We start from the raw sequence: 23,936 nt of genomic DNA, 5'->3' as shown, positions 1-23,936 counted from the left end.
TTGAATAACAAACACTAAGCTCCCACTGAGTTTAACAACTCTTTAGATATATATAATTGAAAAGATATCCTGAAATTACTTTTCAATAGCTTTGACGAATTTGGTTTAGTTTGGTGGTAGTTGAGCATTTTGTTTTAGAAATTATAGGAAAAGTCTTTTATGATTCATCATTAATCGAATCAAGTACTAATTGACTTCGATTATTCCAACTAAGATATGCCATATCTTATGGACCTAGATTGTGAAATTACAACACACAATCATTGATGATCATATTTGGTCTCAAGTAATCATGATCTAACCTAGATCTTTATGATTTCTTGCCAAGTGGATTTTATACTTCTGAATCTTTGAACTAGCCAAACAGATTCAACTTATATCACATTTGAGTAAATAAACCTATATTCACTCAAATCCATGTGAAATAATAAAGTCATAAAATCTTTCTTTAGCTTTGAACTCTATTGTCTAGGCGTTCTAACAATAGTTCATATCTTTTGTTACTTTCAACAAGTAAGACTAGCTTGTCTTGAATTGATCTAGAAATCAATCAACTTTCAAAAGTCCATCAAAATAGAGCTTATGAATGTTAACTTGTTGATATGGTCTAAGCAACAATGCTAAAGGTTAGTGGAAATCAAATCAAGAGATTGATTTGAACCTAGTAAAGTTCTTATTGTTAAAGAGTTGTTTGTTTTAATCAAGCATATTGACTCAACCCGTAAATGACCATTTCATTCAAATAAACAAACAAACATTGTTTTTGTTTTTCTGAATGTGAGTTTTTCTGTGTTTGAAACAGAAATTTAGGTATGCTGATTATGGAACAAAATAGCCATTAAGTTCCAGCCTTGAAAGGACTTAAAACAAACTAGATGACCCTACAACTAATGTAGCATTGCCATGCTTCATTTCCCACTTGTAGGCCATTAGTGTAGCCTAGCTTCCATTGTTTGAGTTATTACCGAAGTAAGAACCTCAAGCGGTATATGATACCAAGGAAGTTTGATTGCTAGGTCACTTTTCTTTAAACGTAAACTTATAGGTAGAAACGGAATCGTAAACTCCTTTCATTTGTTCCTTGTTTTCCTATTTCTTGTACCCTTTCTTATAGTCTTAAGAATTGAATTCTTTAGTGTTGACTTTTATACTTTGTTAGACATGTCCAATGTCACCAACAAGGTTCTTTACCATTTTAATTTATGTTGAATATTTTGTTTCAACTAGATGATCTTACTAGAAGCTTCTAAAGTTCTCTAAGCATCGATCTACTCGAATGTCTAGGGACTAGACTCATTCGAGAATTAAATGGAAAAAAAAATATTTTAGGTTGTTAACCATTGGTAAAGCTGACCGTTTAAACTCAATGCTTTATGATCTCAAAACTACATTGTATTTTGAATTCACAAGCACCAATTGGTTTGCCATTCGATTTTGATATTCGAAAACAACCATAAAAGTCGCTAAAAGAAACGTACATTTTAAATTCCTCATTTTCTCTCATTTCCGTGAATCGTTCTTGGATTCACTACCAATCGAGGAAATTTACTGTTACCTTTCTAAAAGGATTTACTGCAGTGCAAGATATTTAATTATAAACAATAATTAAAACATACATTGAAGCATGCAAAGTCTAAACATTTATCATGAGTAATAACTTGAAAATTAAAGCAATCATGCAATTTCAACAAGTCATTAGCATTTTATTCGAATTATGTGTTCCGGCAGGTGTGAATAAAATGATTCCAAGACCCTAAAATCATTGAAGAACTAAGCACAGTTTGTCGACTTAATCCTAAAACATCTTAGGTAAGCAAAAGCCTTTTGCTAATAGTCTAGAAACTATTCTTGGTTGATAGGTACGTCTAAGAACTTATTAGGTAAACCTATCGATTTTGCCACGACATAAAAGGACTCCTTACTTATATCGTTGAGTTTTACCAAAACTAACATGTACTCACAATTATTTGTGTACCTTGCCCCTTTAGGACCAATAAGTAACACCTCGCTGAGCGAAAACTATTACTAGATTGATGTAAAGGATATCCAAGCAAGTGTATATTTTGGCATGGCACCTTTTAACTCAATTTTTAAGTTTGGAACTTAAGGCTCTTACTATGTTGGTTAGATTTTAAGTGAACTAAAATCCTTAATCATGCAACATAATCAAGCCGCGATCTCATGCATAATTAAGACATATTTAAAGCAATAAATAACTTAAAGCATGCATAAGATAAATGTGATCTAGTATGGCCCGACTTCATCTTGAAGCTTTAACTTCAAAGTCCGTCTTGAAAATCTCCGTGGGAGGCACCATTTTCTTCAAATAGGATAAGCTATAATTAAAACTAATTACAACTATTTGATGGTACGCAGACCATATTTGAATTGAAAAACGACTTTGGTACTTTAGACCAATTACATTCAAATTAATGGTACGCAGACTATATTTTCTATCCTATTTGGGCCATACTAGTCACTTCATAACCTGCAAAACAGTACATATACAATATATACCATTCACCCATTCATTATCATGAATAGCCCACATAGCTGGTTAGTAAAACACATTATGCATCACGTAAACATTTGCAGCAATTAATCAAGGGCACCAATAATCTACCAATTATTCAGTCCTTATTAATTCTAATCAAGTTGTTTCAACCTTAAGGATTTGTAGACCTAATCAAGAGTTTATGACTAAAAGGGCTCCCACTTAAACCAATAAATTCATATGCTTTACTAATTTTAAACATAAAAATGTATTTCTAGTCTAACCGGAAACATACAAATTTAATTAAAATTTAAAGCTCATATAAATTTATAATTGAATCCAAAAAGTTTAATTTATTTCAGTCGTATTTAAATTAATTCATGATTTTAATTTTAGTAAAATAATTAGAATAAATAAAATTTATTATAATTACAATATTCAAAATTAAAATCCAAGAAAATAATTTAAATTATGAATTTTAAAATTAATTAAAATTACGTTAACTGAAAATTTCAAATTAAAATTTCAAAACGATCTAATCGCAACGCAAACACCTCACGCATCACACGCCCATGGGCCACACGCACACAGCCATCGCTGGCCATGTGCGCGCAGCCCATGCGCTGCGTCGCATAGCTGCTGCTTCTACCCTTCGCAAGCCATCGTGCGAGCTGGTGCTCGCTGCGCGCGCGCCAGCGCTCGATGCACGCGAGCATGTGCTCGCTGCGCGCGCTCGCTAGCACTCGCTGCACGCGGGCTAGCGCTCGCTTCGTGCACTCGCCAGCGCATGCTGTGCGCGCTCGCTAGCGCTCGCTTGGTGCGAGCCAGCGCTCGCTGCGCGCGGCATCGACGCTGGGCGCAGCACTCGTGGCACGCGAGCTTGCGCTCGCTGCGCGCGAGGCAGTGCGCGTTGTGGCGCAGCTCGCTTGCTGCCCACACGCGACTGCCGTGCCTTGCCTTCGCCCATGCCCATTCGTCCATTGCTCATAGCCCACGACACAAGGCAGGGCTGCTGCCTTGTGCTCGTGCACCATGCCCTTGCTCATTGCATTCGTGCCGCATGGGCGACGAGCTCCCTTGCTCGTCGTCACATGCCCGCACTATACAACACCCCTTAAGGGTAACACGTAGCGTCCATTGCTTTGTGTGTGCAAGTTATGAACGAATCGCATAAAATTTAAAAAATTTATATTTAAAATTAATGACAAATTAATAAATTAATATTAATTTCATAATTTTAGGGCGAAAAATCGAAAATTTATTATTCAATTGATTTCCGATTAACATGGATTAAAGTCTAGGTCATAAAAATTTAAAATTTATCATAAATTTACAATTTTTATGGTGGTTTTTAATCATAGGTATCTAATTAAATTATAACTAATTATGAAAATCAAATTAATTCTAAATTATTCCAATTTTCAACAAATTAATCATAATTAAAAATTAGATTGCATTATTAACAAGGCTAGGCATTCAAACTTGTTAAACATATACAGTAGGTCAATCAAAAATTCAAGATTTATCAACAAGAATCGCAAATATTTAATTTAACATCTTAAATTTACGAAATTTTGCATTCGAAAAACTAAAACCTCCGAAAAGTCATAGTTAGGCTTCGAATTTGAGAATTCTGGGTTCGGCCGAAAAATATTGGTTTTGTCAAAATTTTAGAATGCCGTTTACATGTGGAATTGACACAAAAATCACTCGATTTGGATGAGTAACGAAGAAACTGCCGAAAAACTACGTACGTATAATTAAATAAACGCAATTTGCAATTAATTAACAATTACGAAAATTAATCACCCCTTTTAATTCTTGCAAATTTGTAATATTTAACCATGTTCATGCAATTTAGATTATGAAAATAATAAGAGGCTCTGATACCACTGTAAGGGTATGATACATATGACAATTCATAAATCATGCGGAAACAACCATTAAGCCAGGAATACATATTATTTACACATAATCATATAGCATAGTCTAGAAGCATACTCTTTGTTGCGTGCCTTCCCTAGATGCGCCCGAACCGAACTAGAACAAGTCTTTAGGACTCCAAGTGTCGTCCCTCCGTAGATAGTCCACAGCACGTCCGGATCCGCCTTAAGATTGACCAACTAGAATCGCCCTTAAGGTACTAATAATTTCGGCACTTTTAGGCAAGGTATGTGACTGAATTTTTCTCTCAAAAACTCACTTTGAATACTTGAAAACTCGTTATAAATTGTGAACCCAGGCCACATATTTATAGGGGTATGGAAAGAGAATTGGAATCCTACTAGGATACGAATTAATTAAATTAGAATCCTAGTGGAACTCTTATTTAATTAATTTATCTTTTAGGATTAGGAATTTAATCATTAAACGAATTCTATACGCTTTAGGATTCGAGTAACACACTTCGAGTAATACGCTAGCACCGCACGCAGGCCTTGCGGCCCACGCACAGCGCCAGCCCACTCGTCGCAGCCCCGCGCGCGCGCCCAAGCTTCGGTTGGGCCTGGCTTTTGCGCTGGGCCTGGTCGCATGCTTGGCGTGTGGTTGTTGCGCTTGGCTTGCTGGGCAATGGCCCGGCTTTGTGCTGGGCCTTCGTCTGGCAGGCCTCGTCCGATGCTAATTCGTACGATGCGCTTCCGATTAAATTCTCGATTCCGGAATTCATTTCCGATACGAACAATATTTAATATTTCCGATTCCGGAATTAATTTCCGTTTCGAACAAATATTTAATATTTCCGTTTCCGGAATTATTTTCCGATTCCGATAATATTTCCGATTCAGACAATATTTCCGTTTCCGACAATATTTCCGATTCCGGCAATATTTCTATTTCCGATAATATTTTCCGATACGTACCATGTTTCCGTTTCCGGCAACATCTACGATTTGGATAATATTTATATTTCCGATACGATCCATATTTCCGTTTCCGGCAATATCATCGTTTCCGGAGTATTCATTTCTTGCCTGTGACGATCTCAGCTCCCACTGAAACCAAGATCCGTCGATTCCGAATATCCATAGATGGAGTATTTAATGCCATTAAATACTTGATCCGTTTACGTACTATTTGTGTGACCCTACGGGTTCAGTCAAGAGTAAGCTGTGGATTAATATCATTAATTCCACTTGAACTGAAGCGGCCTCTAGCTAGGCATTCAGCTCACTTGATCTCACTGAATTATTAACTTGTTAATTAATACTGAACCGCATTTATTAGACTTAACATTGAATGCATACTTGGACCAAGGGCATTATTTCCTTCATAAGTAACACCTCGCTGAGCGAAAACTATTACTAGATTGATGTAAAGGATATCCAAGCAAGTGTATATTTTGGCATGACACCTTTTAACTCAATTTTTAAGTTTGGAACTTAAGGCTCTTACTATGTTGGTTAGATTTTAAGTGAACTACAATCCTTAATCATGCAACATAATCAAGCTTTGATCTCATGCATTTTAAGACATATTTAAAAGCAATAAATAACTTAAAACATGCATAAGATAAATGTGATCTAGTATGGCCCGACTTCATCTTGAAGCTTTAACTTCAAAGTCCGTCTTGAAAATCTCCGTGGGAGGCACCATTTTCTTCAAATAGAATAAGCTATAATTAAAACTAATTACAACTATTTGATGGTACGCAGACCATATTTGAATTGAAAAACAACTTTGGTACTTTAGACCAATTACATTCAAATTAATGGTACGCAGACCATATTTTTTATCCTATTTGGGCCATACTAGTCACTTCATAACCTGCAAAACAGTACATATGCAATATATACCATTCACCCATTCATTATCATGAATGGCCCACATAGCTGGTTAGTAAAACACATTATGCATCACATAAACATTTGCATCAATTAATCAAGGGCACCAATAATCTACAAATTATTCAGTCCTTATTAATTCAAATCAAGTTGTTTTAACCTTAAGGATTTGTAGACCTAATCAAGAGTATATGACGAAAAAGGGCTCCCACTTAAACCAATAAATTCATATGCTTTACTAATTTTAAACATAAACATGTATTTCTAGTCTAACCGAAAACATACAAATATAATTAAAATTTAAAGCTCATATAAATTTATAATTGAATCCATAAATTTAATTTAATTTCAGTCGTATTTAAATTAATTCATGATTTTAATTTTAGTAAAATAATTAGAATAAATAAAATTTATTATAATTACAATATTCAAAATTAAAATCCAAGAAAATAATTTAAATTATGAATTTTAAAATTAATTAAAATTACGTAAACTGAAAATTTCAAATTAAAATTTTAAAACGATCTAATCGCAACGCACGCCCATGGGCCACACGCACACAGCCATCGATGGCCATGTGCGCGCAGCCCATGCGCTGCGTCGCATCGCTGCTGCTCCCCATCGCAAGGTGCGCGCCAGCGCTCGTCGCAACAAGCATGCTGCTGACCATCGCTGGGCGCAGCGCTCGTCGCACGTCGCAACAAGCACGCTGCACGCCATCGCTGGGCGCAACGCTCGTCGCATGTACACATGCGCTTGCTGCGCGTGAGGCTCCGTGCGCTTGCGCGAGGCAGTGCGCGCTGTGGCGCAGCACGCTTGCTGCCCACACGCGACTGCTCGTGCCTTGCTCTCGCCCTTGCCCATGCGCCCATTGCTCACAGCCCACGACACAAGGCATGGCTGCTGCCTTGTGCTCGTGCACCATGCCCTTGCTCGCTGCATTCGTACCGCATGGGCGACGAGCTCCCTTGCTCGTCGTCGCATGCCCGCACTATACAACACCCCTTAAGGGTAACACGTAGCGTCCATTGCTTTTTGCGTGCAAGTTATATGAGCGAATCGCATAAAAATTAAAAATTTATATTCCAAATTAATGACAAATTAATAAATAATATTAATTTCATAATTTTAGGGCGAAAAATCGAAAATTTATTATTTAATTGATTTCCGATTAACATGGATTCAAGTCTAGGTCATAAAAATTTAAAATTTAACATAAATTTACAATTTTTATGGTGGTTTTTAATCATAGGTATCTAATTAAATTATAACTAATTATGAAAATCAAATTAATTCTAAATTATTCCAATTTTCAACAAATTAATCATAATTACAAATTAGATTGCATAATTAACAAGGCTAGGCATTCAAACTTGTTAAACATATACAGTAGGTCAATCAAAAATTCAAGATTTATCAATAAGAATCGCAAATATTTAATTTAACATCTTAAATTTACGAAATTTTGCATTCGAAAAACTAAAACCTCCGAAAAGTCATAGTTAGGCTTCGAATTTGAGAATTCTGGGTTCGGCCGAAAAATAAATTTTTTGTCAAAATTTTAGAATGCCTTTTACATGCGGAATTGACTCAAAAATCACTCGATTTGGTTGAGTAACGAAGAAACTGCCGAAAAACTGCGTACGTATAATTAAATAAACGCAATTTGCAATTAATTAACAATTACGAAAATTAATCACCCCTTTTAATTCTTGCAAATTTGTAATATTTAACCATGTTCATGCAATTTAGATTATGAAAATAATAAGAGGCTCGTGATACCACTGTTAGGTTATGATACATATGACAATTCATAAATCATGCGGAAAAACCATAAAGCCAGGAAAGCATATTATATTCACATAATCATTTAGCATAGAATTGATGCATACATGTTGTAGCGTGCCTTCCCTAGCTGCGCCCGAACCGAACAAGAACAAGTCTTTAGGACTCCAAATGTCGTCCCTCCGTAGATAGTCCACAGTACGTCCGGATCCGCCTCAAGTTAGACCAACTAGAATCGCCCTTAAGGTTACTAGGAATTTCGGCTATGTGTTTGCAAGTGTATGGCTGATTTTTCTTTCAAAAACTTACCCTTGGAATACTTCAATCGTACCCGCAAATAATGACCCTAGGCCCTTATTTATAGAGGTTTGGAAAAGGAACTGGAATCCTATTAGGATACTAATTAGTTAAACTAGAATCCTAGTAGGACTCTAACTAATTAATTTTATCCTTTTAGGATTAGGAATTTAATCATCAAACAAATCCTACACAATTTAGGTTTCGTATGTGAACACAAACTCTACACGAGCATGACCCACGAGCGTGCAGGCCATGCTCGCGCACTGCCCACACGACCGCTCGACCCACGCGAGCCACAAGCCCACGCGAGCAGCAGCACAGCTCGCAGCCCATTGCTGCGCGCGCTGCGCGCCCTGCCATGGCCTGCTGGGCCTGGCCTTGCGCTGGGCCTGGCGTGGCCTTGGCTGTTCGTGTGGCGCGCTTGGCTTGCTGGGCGATGGCCTGGCTTCGTGCTGGGCCTTCGTCCGGCAGGCCTCGTCCGATGCTTATTCGTACGATACGCTTCCGATTAAATTCCCGGTTCCGGAATTTATTTCCGATACGAACAATATTTAATATTTCCGATTCCGGAATTAATTTCCGTTTCTAACAAATATTTAATATTTCCGTTTCCGGAATTATTTTCCGATTCCGATAATATTTCCGATTCTGACAATATTTCCGTTTCCGGCAATATTTCCGATTCCGGCAATATTTCCATTTCCGATAATATTTTCCGATACGTACCATGTTTCCGTTTCCGGCAACATCTACGACTTGGATAATATTTATATTTCCGATACGATCCATATTTCTGTTTCCGGCAATATCATCGTTTCCGGAGTATTCATTTCTTTCTTGTGACGATCTCAGCTCCCACTGAAACCAAGATCCGTCGATTCCGAATATCCATAGATAGAGTATTTAATGCCATTAAATACTTGATCCGTTTACGTACTATTTGTGTGACCCTACGGGTTCAGTCAAGAGTAAGCTATGGATTAATATCATTAATTCCACTTGAACTGAAGCGGCCTCTAGCTAGGCATTCAGCTCACTTGATCTCATTGAATTATTAACTTGTTAATTAATACTGAACCGCATTTATTAGATTTAACATAGAATGCATACTTGGACCAAGGGCATTATTTCCTTCACTATGTAGTTGAGTTCCTAAAAAGGGGGTTGCGTCATGCTCACTTCCTCGTCATTTTGAAGCTCGATTTCAAGATCAAGTCTCCTTCTGACTTCGACAAATTCGTATGTGCAGAGGTACCTTCCCCAAGTGATCATCGTCTGCGAAAGATTATTTTAAAGCACATGGTTCATGGGCCTTGTGGACACCTGAACCCTCAGTGTCCTTGCATGACACGGCGAGGCAACAAGACTTCTCGTAAATCCGGATACCCTAAATAGTTCACAACTGAAACCACAAATACAACTGATGGTTATCCGATGTATAAAAGAAGGGCTACAGGTGAAGTATTCTCCATTGGCAAGGCTACTTTGGATAACGGATGGATTATCCCATATAATCCATACCTTTCTTCGCTCTTTGACTGCCATCTAAATGTCGAGATTCGCTCTTCCATACAAGCAGTTAAATATCTGTACAAGTACGCCTATAAAGGGCATGTTAGGGTAATGTTCAATGTGGCACAAGACAACACCATTTGACCTGTTGATGAGATAGGCCAGTACCAATCAGGGAGATGGGTTTCCCCGTGTGAAGCTGCTTGGAGAATCTTTGGTTTCGACCTGTTTGAAATGCATCCAGCTGTCCTGCCCCTTCAAGTTCATTTGCCTAACATGCAAACTGTCCAGGTCAAGCCTCATCATCATCTTGATGCGATTATTGCAAGTGAAAAAAGAGCGCGCACTCCTCTGACTGAATTTTCAAAATAAATTCTGGTATGCTTGGTGGGACAGGATACCGGTATGGTCAATTTCCTGAACATTATAGATGGGATGCTTCTAACAAGCAGTGGCTAAAAAGGAAGAACAAAGTGGTTGTTATCGGTAGGTTGGCATTTGTAGCTCCGGCTGAAGGAGAGCGGTACTATTTGAGATTGCTTCTTACACATGTGCCTGGGCCGAAGTCTTTTACGGATCTCTTGACTATCGATGGCCACAGGTGCGCAACGTTTGAAGAGGCAGCTCTCAAACTCAAACTTCTTGAAGAGGATAATGTCGTTGATCTCTGCTTGTCTGAAGCATATGAAGTCTAAATGCCCCCTGCTTTATGCCGCCTCTTTGCAACTGTTCTGATCTTCTACCAACCAAGTGATCCAACTGCAATGTGGCTTAAATACTATGCTGCCATCTCTCAAGATTATAGACACCATTTTCCGAGTTCAAAAAATCTGGTCAAGCAACTCACAGTGAGATCAATCGAACAATATTTAGAGGCAATGGGTAAGTCGCTTAAAATATTATATTCACAAGAACAAAGGATATCATCGATGCACTTGATGCGCCAATACCTCAAGAATGCATTAGTTGTCGTGATAGGCTGAACCCGACACAACAACAAGCATTTGACTGTATCATTGACCATGTCATAAGAGGGGAACCTTGTGCATTTTTCATTGATGGCCCTGGTGGCACCGGGGAAACTTTCTTGTACAATGCACTCTATGCAGAGGTTTGTCTAATGAAGAAGATCGTTCTTCCAACTGCTACGTCGGGTATTACTGCATCTAACATCCCTTCTGGAAGGACTGCCCATTCAAGGTTCAAAATACTAGTTGATTCAGAATCTTCCTTAGCTTGTGATGTTCCAAAACAAGGAAGCCTTGCCGCATTAATAAAAGAAACAACTTTAATCATCTGGGACGAAGCTTCAATGGAAAAGAAAGAGAATGTCGAGTCCTTGGATTTGCTTCTCCGGGACTTGTGCAACCCAGATGCCCTCTTTGGCGGCAAGCTTGTTGTATTTGGTGGAGACACACACATGCTCAGTAACAAACAATATCCAAGACAAAAACGGGGAATTGATTGATTTGTTTGTTTTTATCTTCTCGGGCGATTAGTCTAAAATTTCCTTTCAATCGATGTATTTGTTATTAGCTTCTGTAAAGCCAGTTTTTTTTTCTAAACTATTTAAAAATTAATTAATCCATCAAAAAACTAATCCAAATGCAGAAAGAACATAAGATTAGACAGGACAATATACAGACCAAAAATGGTAATTTTAGAAGCAATATGTATTTTCACTTTGAATTGAGCTGGGTACTACAAATATTTTATGTATTCCTTTATAGTTGGTTTGCCATGTATTTCTTGTGTATTCGTTTGTGGGTTAAGGTCATTAGTTTCATTCAGACATATGTTCCTTCTACTCGATCTATATCTGTTATGGAGGTGAGTTTTGCTAGAGAATCGAGCGTATTAGAGCCAAGAGTCGGCCTACCTGATGGACCTTGAGTGAATTTGGACATGACAGTAGAGTTATTATAATTTTATGTGAGCTTAAGGAACATTGATTGTGACTAATGAACCCTAAACTCTCATATGTCTTTTAATGTCCACAACCCACTCACAGTCTCATAACAATCACAACTCAAATCACATAATTATTAGACAGGACAATATGAAGGAAATATGTCCTTCACCCAAGGTGCATTAAGTCTAATACCAAGGTTCAGATTAATTGCGAACAATTAATTCAGTGAGATCAAGTGATCGGAACAGCTAGCTGGAGCAATGCTTCCGATCAGTGAGTTCTAATGGATATTGAACTCACAACTTACTCTTGACTGAACCTACAAGGTCACACCAATGACACGTAACAGATCACCGGATTAAATGAATCGGAAATTCATTTAATAGCTTTTCGGGATTTAAGTTGGAAACGTATTATACGATACCACCTTGCATCGGAATCGTATATCGTATCGCGAATATTCGTAAGCTAGGCGAAACGAATAAATCGTATTGTACGACGGTGATTCGTCGTATACGAAACGATAAATAATATATCGGAAATATATTAAACGCGGATACGAGGAGCGGCCCAAGAGCCGAGTGCACGAAGCACTCAAGGCCCATGGGCGCGCGCGCTAGGCAAGCAAGCAAGGCGACACAACAGCGTTGGCCCATGGCTGAGCAGCTGTGTGGGCGCGCGGGCCAAGACCACGACACAGCAGCAGCAGCGCGGCCCACGGCCCAGCTCGCTGTGCGTGTCCGTGTGATGCTGCGCGGGCTTGCTAGCCGGCCTTGCCTTATGGCTTGGTCGGTTAGTAAGGTTATGTAAATAACCTTATGACCTAACTTCCAACTTACTGCAATCACAATTCAGATTACACACAACCCTAGGAGAAAACAGAGAACCCTAATTCTCTCTGTGCCTCCATAGTGTGTTCATCCCAAAAGGCAAAACTCTTGATCGATTGTCTAAGCTACGATAATCAAGACGGATCTGATCGTGTCGGTGAACCAAGTAGAGGAACGACAAGTGGAGTTCTTTGTTCGTGTTCGTTGACGGATTATTGTGGAAAACACGCTTCGAATGTAAGTTTGCTTAATCTGTGCTTTATACATGTTTCCTGGCTTTGGGGATTGTTCCGCACATGTTATTATGTTTAACTGTATTCCCCTGCAGTGGTATCATGAGCCTTATGTATTCAAAGCATGAATTAGCATAATTATTATTGTTTTTGCATTGTCGAAATTTTTGGAATTTTTGTTGATTTTTCGGAATTTTTTCGAATTATGGGATTAATTGCGAAATTGGTTGTTCTGAAATAAAAAATATTTGCTTTTTCGATATTTAAAACCCTAATCTGATGGAAACCGATTTTCTAAGATCAACTCATGAGAATAGAATTGCGAAAACAGGCCTCGAAGCATCAGTTTTTGGGCGTTTTTGTTAATTGTTCATTAAAAATTAAATGTGTCGGACAGTAATTCAATTAAAAGGTCGACCTAAACTACTCGGAATTGCTTGAAATTTTGACACAATGTTTCTGGGTACATGCTTGATCTATGGTAAAATTTCAGATTTTTCCGATAAGTATAAACCCTAATTTTGCCTTTCCCCAATTCGTAAAATTTACAACCCTAATTGAATTTTTATTAATTTTGGATTAATAATTCGATTAATTGGGGAAGGGGGTATAATTTCATGGGTCAGTGGATAATTTTAAAAATTATTGGATTAAAATTTTGAATGGTTTCGTTAACTTTAATCGCACTTAAACCAAATTATTAATAATCTGAAATTTAATTGTTTATGAACGATATAAAGTTTCTGATTTTATTAATTAAAAGTTCAACTTTAAATGTTGATTCGTTCGTTCTTAAAAGTTTGAATATTGTTAGGCCTTGATTTAATAATTTTACGAAATTGGATTGTCGTTAAAGTTTATTGAATCGTTAAAAATCGTTGTTTTTCGAAAATAAAAATCGTAACTTTTTGAAAAATAAAATTAATGCAAGTTCGTGAATTAAAATTTAATTTTAATTAGGTTGGTCCGTTTTACGAACCAAAACACGAACATGGGCATGATGGAAGTATGGCTCGTCGAGCCATACGAGGCCGTTATGCGGAGCCGTGCCATGCGACACGGGCAGCAGCACGAGCTGCGTGCCTCGTGCGCGCTAGGCAAGGCAGGGGCAGGCGATGCCTGCGGGGCTGCGACAAAGCGAAGCGCGATGCTTGTGACGTCGATCACCCACGATGCACAACACACACGCAACGCAGGGCAGCTATGCTGCGGGTACGCGATGCGCATGCGCAAGGCATGGCGCGCAACGTGTGTGGGCGAGGCATAGCGAGCGAGCGATGGGCGAGCGATGGCATGCTATGCGATGCGATGGGTTGGGCGCGCGAGCAATGCTCGTGTGCTCTTGGGCCTCTCGCACGACGGGCTGGGCGCAAGCCTAGGCCGTTTGATTGAACTTTTTTTTAAAATTGTTTAATTAGTTGTGCTTCGTGTATTTGCATTAATTTGGGCTAACGGGATATTTAATTTAATATTTTATTTGCTTGGGCCGGGCCGCGAGTTTTAATTTAATATTTCATAATTAATTATCCGGAATAATTATTGGTTTGAGTGGGAGCCACTAAATGAAATTAAAATGAAATAATTATTTTAATTATTTCGTAGGTCGCATTATTTTAATTAAATTCAATTTTAATTAGAATAAAGTCTAAGGATTAATAATTTGGAAATTGATTAATCTTTTAGGACGCGTTTATGTGAACGTGAATTTAAATTAATTCACGTAAATACTTGCATATTAACATGGGCCATTCGTTTTAGCATACGAATGGGTGAATGCGTAGAATATATATTTTATGCAATGCAGGTACTCCAAGTGACTAGTATAGCCAAATTTAGGATAGTTAAATACGGTATGCGCACCGTTCTATCTTTGAATGTAAAGTTTTAAATATGGTCTACGTACCATGGAAATTTTGATGTAATTTATTATTTTCAAGTATTTCTAAGTTTAGAACTTTAAGTTAGCATTTGAACGAAGATTCAAGACGATGCCAAGCTAACAAGGAGGTGATGAAGATTGGATGCTTCAAGACAAGAAGTTTTGGGCCATACTAGATCACCAATTATTTATGCAATTTAATATATATATTATGCGTGAATGTATGAATGTATGTATGCTTTGCATGAACAGGTTGTTTCCTATGAATCGATTAGTTTTAAGTTCACTAAATAATCAAACCAACATAGAAACAACTAGGTCCAAGTAATATTGAGTTTTAAAAATTGCCTTCCAAATCAACACTTACAAAAATCTAGGGATCTAAGATAGTAGGTTTACGCTAAAGCGAGGTGCTATTTTAGTTGACTTAGATGGTAAGGCATCCTAAAGGAGCACGTTGATTGTGGTTATAACTCAAACAACAATGGCATTAAGTTGTGGCAATGGGATAAATTATGGCATTAATTTATTAACCAAGAGTAATTTGGAGATTACTAGCAATAGGTTTTGCTTACCTAAAATCTTAAAATACTTAAGACATGCTAAAGCTGCTTAAGGATTTAGGACTTTTGGGGTCTTGGAATCGTTTCATTCATTTCGGACCATGTTTTTGCTTTTTGCATGAATGAAATGTTTTAATAGCTTTAATGATTGCATGTTTTGCTTTTATTTCAAAGTTATTGAATTGTATGAATGGTTATTTATTGCAAATTCTTTTCGATTGTAGTAATCAAAATGGTCGCAAACATAACAACAATCATATCATCTGAAATTCTGGATGTCGAGTTAGACTTGACTAATTTTCTTGAATGGAAAGGGAAACTTGTCGAAGTTTTGAAAGTTAATGGCATACATTATGTCATTGAACAACCTTTCCCTAGCTATGATGCGCGAGGCATGACTCCTGAAAGGTACAGAAGTTGGGCACTTCACAAGTACCTTGTCACGGAGTTCATCCTTAAGTCTATCCCTGAGAGTTGGAGAGGGAGGTTCATTACTTTTGAACCTCAAGCTCTCCTAAGTAGCCTCGAGGATAAGTGTGCGGGTTTTCGACCCTTGTGCCAAACTGGTGGCAATGGGGTTGACGAATTGGCTAATTCGATGAGCAATCTCAAGCTCATAACCCCACGCAAGTCGTGCCTAGAAGTCGAGCTTCGGGAGGCACAAAAGCGCATCTACTCTGTCAAGATGGACAAAAACACATCAATTCGGTCTCATGTGGATATGATGTCTGGATTATTTTTCACAATTGAGAGACTTGGTGGTTCCATCAAAGAGTCGGTAGCTATTGCACTAGTGCTGAATTCTCTTCATAAGGATTATGAGGGTTTTAAGATGCACTATATCTTTCATCAGAAAGAGAGCACATTCTCTGAACTTGTGGAATTACTCATGAAATGCGAGAAAATCCTTAAGTTCAATCAAGACCCTTTGAATGTGAGGTGCACTAAATTCAAGAAAATAGGCAAGGGGAAGAAAAGCAAGGCTGCATCTTCGTCCACTCCCGGAGGGCATCTGGCGCCTTCTAAGAGCAAGATGAAGAGGAATGCTTCTCCTTCCACATCGCAATGCTTCAATTGTAATGAAATTGGTCATTACAAGCGAGATTGCCCTAAACTAAAGGAAGAGAAGAAGGAGGGAAACGTTGCTTCTCCTTCAGGTATGTATGTTATACATTGTAATCTAGGTAATTCTACTTCTTGGGTATTAGATACTGGTTGTGGCTCACACTTATGTTCCAATCCACAGGGACTAAGGAGAAGTAGAAAGCTTGATAAAGGAGAGATGGATCTACGCGTGGGAAATGGAACACGGATTGCTGCATTAGCCGTAGGATCTTATTTTATTTCTTTGCCTAGTGGGTTTGTTTTGGAACTAGAAAATTGTTACTATGTTCCTAGTATCACCAGAAACATCATTTCCGTTTCAAGTTTGGATTCTAAAGGTTTTAGTTTTCAATTCAAAGACAATAGTTGTTCTTTTGCTTTGAATGGAATGTTTTATGGTTCAACACAACAAGAAAACGGTCTTTACATGCTAGATACGAGCAAACACATTTATAACATAAATACCAAAAAGGCTAAAACTGGTGATTCGAATCTCACATTTCTTTGGCATTGTCGATTAGGCCATATAAACATAAAGCGCATGGAATTACTTCAACGGAAAGGAATTCTAGAATCATTCAACTTAGAGAAGATTGATCAATGCGAATCTTGTTTACTTGGAAAAATGACAAAGCAACCTTTCTCAAAAGTGGGAGAAAGAGCAAGCGAACTACTAGGGCTAATACATACGGACGTATGTGGGCCTATGAGTACGAAAGCTAGAGGTGAGTTCAGCTATTTCATAACGTTTACGGACGACTTCAATAGATATGGCTATATTTACTTAATGAAGCACAAGTCTGAATCGTTTGAGAAATTCCGAGAATTTCAAAATTAAGTAAAGAATCAACATGGCAAGAAAATCAAAGCTCTAAGATCGGATCGAGGAGGTGAATATCTTAGCCACGAGTTTGATGACCATCTAAAAGAATGTAGTATTCTTTCTGAATTGACTGCTCTGGGGACACCTCAATGGAATGGAGTGTCGGAACGGAGAAACAGGACCTTACTCGATATGGTCAGGTCAATGATGGGTCAGGCCGAACTTCCTTTACAGTTCTGGGGACATGCGTTGCAAACTGCAGCACTCACACTGAATTGTGCTCCGTCAAAAGCTGTTGAAAAGACTCCATACGAATTATGGACTGGGAAACTTCCAAAGTTGTCTTTTCTGAAGATTTGGGGTTGCAAAGCATATGTCAAGCGATTAATTTCGGACAAGCTACAACCTAAATCTGACAAATGTTTCTTCGTTGGGTATCCGAAAGAAACTATGGGGTATTACTTCTACAACAAGTCAGACAACAAGGTATTCGCTGCTCGTGACGGTGTCTTTTTGGAAAGAAATCATATTTCCAAATTGACAAGTGGGAGAATAATAGACCTCGAAGAGATTCGAGACGAACAACGAACTCAGAACTCTTTAGAAGCAGTTCAAGTTGATGAACCTCCAAGGTCTTTAGAAGAGCCAGTGGGAGTAGTTCCTCAAAATGTTGTTGCCCCTCGTAGGTCAAATAGAACTATTTTTCAGTCGGACAGATGGACAGGCGTCCTCTTGACTGAAAACTTAGACGTTCTCATATTGGATAGTGATGAACCTTTGACTTACAAGCAAGCTATGACGAGCCCAAGCTCCATTAAATGGTTAGAGGCCATGCAATCTGAAATAGACTCCATGTCTGAAAATCAAGTCTGGGATTTGGTTGACTTGCCGGATGGGTTCACACCTATCGGATGCAAATGGGTCTTCAAATTGAAGAAAGACAAAGATCGAATTGTATACATATACAAGGCTAGATTGGTAGCAAAAGGTTACAGGCAAGTTCACGGCGTTGACTACGATGAAACCTTTTCTCCAGTCGCGATGCTTAAGTCTATTCGGATAATCCTTGCGATTGCCGCTTTTTATGACTATGAAATATGGCAAATGGATGTGAAAACTGCCTTCTTGAACGGTGTTCTTGAAGAGACTGTGTTCATGACACAGCCGGAGGGTTTTGTCGATCAAAAGAACCAAGGAAAGGTATGCAAGCTTAAGAAGTCCATCTACGGACTAAAGCAGGCATCAAGGAGTTGGAATAAATGATTTGATGAAGCAGTCAATAAGTTTGGCTTCATCAAGAATCAGGACGAATCTTGTGTATACAAGAAGGTCAGTGGGAGTAAAATTGCATTCCTAGTCTTGTATGTTGACGACATACTGCTTATTGGAAACGAGATTCCTATGTTGGAGTCTGTAAACACTTGGCTCGGGAAGTGTTTCTCAATGAAGGACTTAGGAGAGGCACAGTACATATTGGGCATCAAGATCTATAGGGATAGATCTAAAAGGATGATTGGACTAAGCCAAAGCACTTACAATGACAAAGTGCTAGCTAGGTTCAATATGATGGAAGCCAAGAGAGGCCTCTACCCATGTCACATGGCGTATATCTAAGATAGAATTAGTGTCCCAAAACATCTGATTAGCGTAGAAAGATGAGTGGAATTTCATACGCTTCGGCTATTGGATCCATCATGTATGTTATGATTTGTACAAGGCCGGATGTTTCGTTCGTACTCAGTGCAACGAGCAGGTACCAGTCAGAACCAAGTGAGGCGCATTGGACTGCTGCCAAGAACATCCTAAAGTACCTGAAAAGGACTAAGAATCAGTTTTTGGTTTATGGTGGTACAGATGAGTTGATTGTTAAGGGCTATACGGACGCAAGCTTTCAAACCGACATTGATGATTTCAGATCACAGTCTGGGTTTGTGTTCTGCCTCAACGGCGGAGCAGTAAGCTGGAAAAATGCTAAGCAAAGCACTATTGCGGATTCTACAACTGAAGCCGAGTACATTGCTGCCTCAGAAGCAGCAAAGGAAGCTGTTTGGATTCGGAAGTTCATCGAAGAACTTGGTGTTGTCCCCTCCATTAAAGGACCAGTGGCTTTGTATTGTGACAATAGCGGAGCCATTGCCCAGGCAAAGGAGCCTAGGAGCCACCAGAAGTCCAAGCACGTACTGCGGCGATTTCATATACTTCGAGAGATTGTTGAAAGAAAGGAAATCAAGATTTTCAAGGTTGGAACTGACGACAACGTCCCGGATCCATTGACTAAACCGTTGCCACAAGTGAAACACAACGCACATGTAGCAACCATGGGAATCAAGCATGTTGGAGAATGGCTTTAATTTTCTAAGTATTGTTTTAGAACATCTGTTAGATCTATGTTTAAAAAAATTGGTTTAACCATTTCATATTTATGAAATTTATTATTTCATATTCATTTAATTGTGGTTTAGAATTAAATGATAAGTCCATGTGATTCAAATCATTCAAATGGGATGTCAAGATGGATTCTTTGGCAAAGAAACACCCATAAGTGAACTTGAATATTGAAGTCACAAAGGATCCCTAATCCAGGTCATTGAAAGGTGGACGACCAATGACTAATGAAGATTAGATTGCAAATAGATTACTTAGTTCTGTTTCTTGAACTAGAGTGACTGGATGTAAGAATCTTTTGCATAGATACTTATTGGATCTTGTATCGGATTGACCATGAGAACGCTTTAAGAGATTAAAGTCATGTCATAGGTAGTTCTCATTAATGGTGATTAGAAACAGTTCCTCAGAACATGAGCGATTATGTCTGCTCGTTTGAGAATTAGTTCGCTTTGATACTAGCTAAACGTCGCACCGTAAAAGGAGGCTATAAAAGCAGTTATTGGGCGTACTATGAATCAAAGTGAGTGTTCATAGATTGCAAGAATGGATTGTCCTCCTATCTTTGATAGGATATGGTGTTGTTGTGTAACAAGGCCTCTCGGAGAGTTAGATACTGTAAAATGCATGGCCGTGCTCAGAATGGTTAGGCTTAACCTTCTGCAAAAGTTTGACAGTTGAACTCTGTAATCCGAGAAACACTTCTGGACCTAATAAGGATGGCTTGGATCTTACCTTATGTTCAGCAAGTAACACTAAGCGACAAAGGAATGTGGATGCACACTTGTCTGAATGACAAGTGGGAGATTGAAGGAAATATGTCCTTCACCCAAGGTGCATTAAGTCTAATACCAAGGTTCAGATTAATTGCGAACAATTAATTCAGTGAGATCAAGTGATCGGAACAGCTAGCTGGAGCAATGCTTCCGGTCAGTGAGTTCTAATGGATATTGAACTCACAACTTACTCTTGACTGAACTTACAAGGTCACACCAATGACACGTAACAGATCACCGGATTAAATGAATCGGAAATTCATTTAATAGCTTTTCGGGATTTAAGTTGGAAACGTATTATACGATACGACCTTGCATCGGAATCGTATATCGTATCGCGAATATTCGTAAGCTAGGCGAAACGAATAAATCGTATTGTACGACGGTGATTCGTCGTATACGAAACGATAAATAATATATCGGAAATATATTAAACGCGGATACGAGGAGCGGCCCACGAGCCGAGTGCACGAAGCACTCAAGGCCCATGGGCGCGCGCGCTAGGCAAGCAAGCAAGGCGACACAACAGCGCCGGCCCATGGCCGAGCAGCTGTGTGCGCGCGCGAGCCAAGACCACGACACAGCAGCAGCAGTGCGGTCCACGGCCCAGCTCGCTGTGCGTGTCCGTGTGATGCTGTGCGGGCTTGCTAGCCGGCCTTGCCTTATGGCTTGGTCGGTTAGTAAGGTTATGTAAATAACCTTATGACTTAATTTCCAACTTACTGCAATCACAATTCAGATTACACACAACCCTAGGAGAAAACAGATAACCCTAATTCTCTCTGTGCCTCCATAGTGTGTTCATCCCAAAAGGCGAAACTCTTGATCGATTGTCTAAGCTACGATAATCAAGACGGATCTGATCGTGTCGGTAAACCAAGTAGAGGAATGACGAGTGGAGTTCTTTGTTCGTGTTCGTTGACGGATTATTGTGGAAAACACGCTTCGAATGTAAGTTTGCTTAATCTGTGCTTTATACATGTTTCCTGGCTTTGGGGATTGTTCCGCACATGTTATTATGTTTAACTGTATTCCCCTACACAATATACATACACAATCTCAGCATACCATCACTACAAAATAATCATTTTATAGAGACGAGGAATTTTGTCTCTATATAATCCAAATCCGTCTCAAAATGATGCTTAGAGACGGATTTGAGACGAAAGTAGGGCGTCTCTATAGAGAGCGTCTCAAAATAATTTGAGACGGAATTCTTGCAAATCCTTTACAAATTTGAGACGGAATTTTTGAAACTCCTCATATAATTCCATCTCAAATTTAATTTAGAGACGAAATTTAGTAATCCGTCTCAATTTTGAGACGTTTGTTGTATACGTCTCAAAATCCATCTCTAATTGATGCATAATTTTGTAGTGCATAGACATATATGCTTCTCACCTGCTAAGCACATATGTATCGTAAACAGTTAACACACTCAAAGAAAATCTTAAAAAAGACTTTACCATAAGCTAGACACCATCACAAGCAAAGAACCAACTGCATATTCAGGTCTCACTTGAAAATTAGCAACTACCTATTATTATGTATATACAGACATACAATATCTGAATATTAGTAAGTAATACAATGAGACTATTTTTCATTCCCCAACAAAGTATAAACTTGCTTTCAGAACAACCATTAAAGCTCTCAGCTTTTCAAATTACATCTTACACATTCTTTATCCTGCGTGAAGGTCGAACAATGAAACACGAGCGTGTCTTTCTCGATGAGCTGAATGTTAAAAGCAGATCTTATAAGGTCAAGGTCAAGGTGGTCGAAAAGGGACCAGATAGAGTATCCCCTAAGAAAGTTGTGTTCCAACACCTCATCTTGGAGGACGACAAGGTACGTACCAATTTCCTTTATACAACCTCTACTACATTTTTCTTTTACAGTATGCACAATTATATCGAAGCAACAAGCCTGTTTTAGCTGAAACCATCCTTTCATGTTGCATTATCTCCTTGCATTATCTGCTCACTTTAGTTATGTAGATGGATGACTATATATAAGGAATAGTATAGTATGGTACCAAGATGCACTCTAGTTATCTTTATTTGTCAATTGGCTTTGATCTCGGAACTGCATATTGTGAGGGGGTCGAAAAAGCACGAGGCTAATGCATGACCTCGTCCCTCGTGGGCGTGACGTCGTCAGATCAAGTGTAGTTAGATTTCCTGTGAGTTTACACCCAATCGACTAGTAATATAGGAGTCGCCATTCAGTTTTTAACGACAATGAGAAAAACTGACAAAACCCGGTTATCGTGACATAAAGGGAGTGCAATTATGTTCGACCACGACGGCCATAGGTTCCCTTGTGATCCCTGGTGTGGGGATCGCTCAACGTACACCTGCAGTGCAGAGATTGAGAGTTCGGGGGACTGTAACTACCGAGAGAAGTGCTCATCGATAACTCCAGAGGCAGGTTATCCTTACTAGCTCAGCATAAATAATTGAAGGGACATGCGTTTAAACTATTAAGATATTCTAAATTGATTTTAGAAATATGCAACACATAATACTAAATCGATCGTGATTATCTTATTTAGATTGATTTAAGGTACCTAGCATGATAATTCTATTGTCCAAGGTATTATCTTATTAGGCGTGATAAATCAATCAAGTTAATAGTTTGACCATTTTATAAAAGGGCGATGAAAGTGATTAAATCATATGAGGGACACATTACAACGCACCCTTGAGAGGTACATTACGGTTCTCAGAAAACTAACCACTTGGCTTTGCTATTTCTCCTTTTATTTAACGAATCTCGGGTTTCCAAGCAATGTTCCAGTATTTAGGCTTAATTCATCAGCTACAAGGGACAGGATGCGTTCTGTTCGACTTTTGGGTCGATTGCGACAGAACGCCGGATCAATTTCGCAGCGTGAGGCTAGGCTTAAGGCTAGAGTCAATACTCAGGTTATGGAATTGTGTGTTGTGTGTCCCTTTTCACGTCGGCTTTAGGGGTCTATTTATAGGAAAAAGTGGCGTAGAAAGATAGATTTTCAGGAATATGAATACGAAACGAATTAGGAAAAGAATCCGTCCTTGGTATTTTCGGCGCCCAGCACTGGGCATCAAAGATTTCGGCGCCCAGGGCTGGGCGTTGAAAATAGGATCTGGGCAGAATTCTTTGTCAGATTGGACTCTAGAGTACGGAGTCCATTAAGAGACTTAATCCGAGTTATTTGGTGCGTATCAATTTACAACGGAATGTGTCTGGGCCCTTTACGAACTCTAGGTTCGTTATGAGTTTAATTAATACGTTAACTCTTTTATCGAATTGCGATAGGAATAGAATTCCTTTTACAATTTCTATCTCTTTTAGGATTTATGTTGGAGTGCAACACCTAATTCTGACAGATTTCTATCTTTTTATTCTTACTACTTTTAGCAATTAGCTTTTACGGCAGCTACTATTTTTAGTTGGTTTCTATAAATAGCAGTTTTGGCTGAAATGAAAGGGTGATTGAGTTTCGTTATTTTATAGGAGATGCATTGCCAAATGGAGATTTATGTTCTCATCATCGAACCTTCCCTTTCGGGA

At 38.7% G+C, this 23,936-nt stretch overlaps 1 protein-coding gene across 1 annotated transcript; it reads left to right on the top strand.

The window, feature by feature from the left end:
* Window positions 1–10,568: 10,568 nt before the first annotated feature.
* Window positions 10,569–11,341, top strand: LOC110795519 (uncharacterized). The gene is made up of 2 exons (XM_056839758.1): window positions 10,569–10,721; window positions 10,793–11,341. The coding sequence occupies exons 1-2, from the start codon at window positions 10,569–10,571 to the stop codon at window positions 11,339–11,341; spliced, it is 702 nt and encodes a 233-aa protein (XP_056695736.1).
* The last annotated feature ends 12,595 nt before the right edge of the window (window positions 11,342–23,936 follow it).

This window comes from Spinacia oleracea, chromosome 3 (assembly GCF_020520425.1).
Source record: "Spinacia oleracea cultivar Varoflay chromosome 3, BTI_SOV_V1, whole genome shotgun sequence".
Taxonomy (NCBI): domain Eukaryota; kingdom Viridiplantae; phylum Streptophyta; class Magnoliopsida; order Caryophyllales; family Amaranthaceae; genus Spinacia; species Spinacia oleracea.
This window is presented reverse-complemented; position numbering and strand designations above follow the sequence as displayed.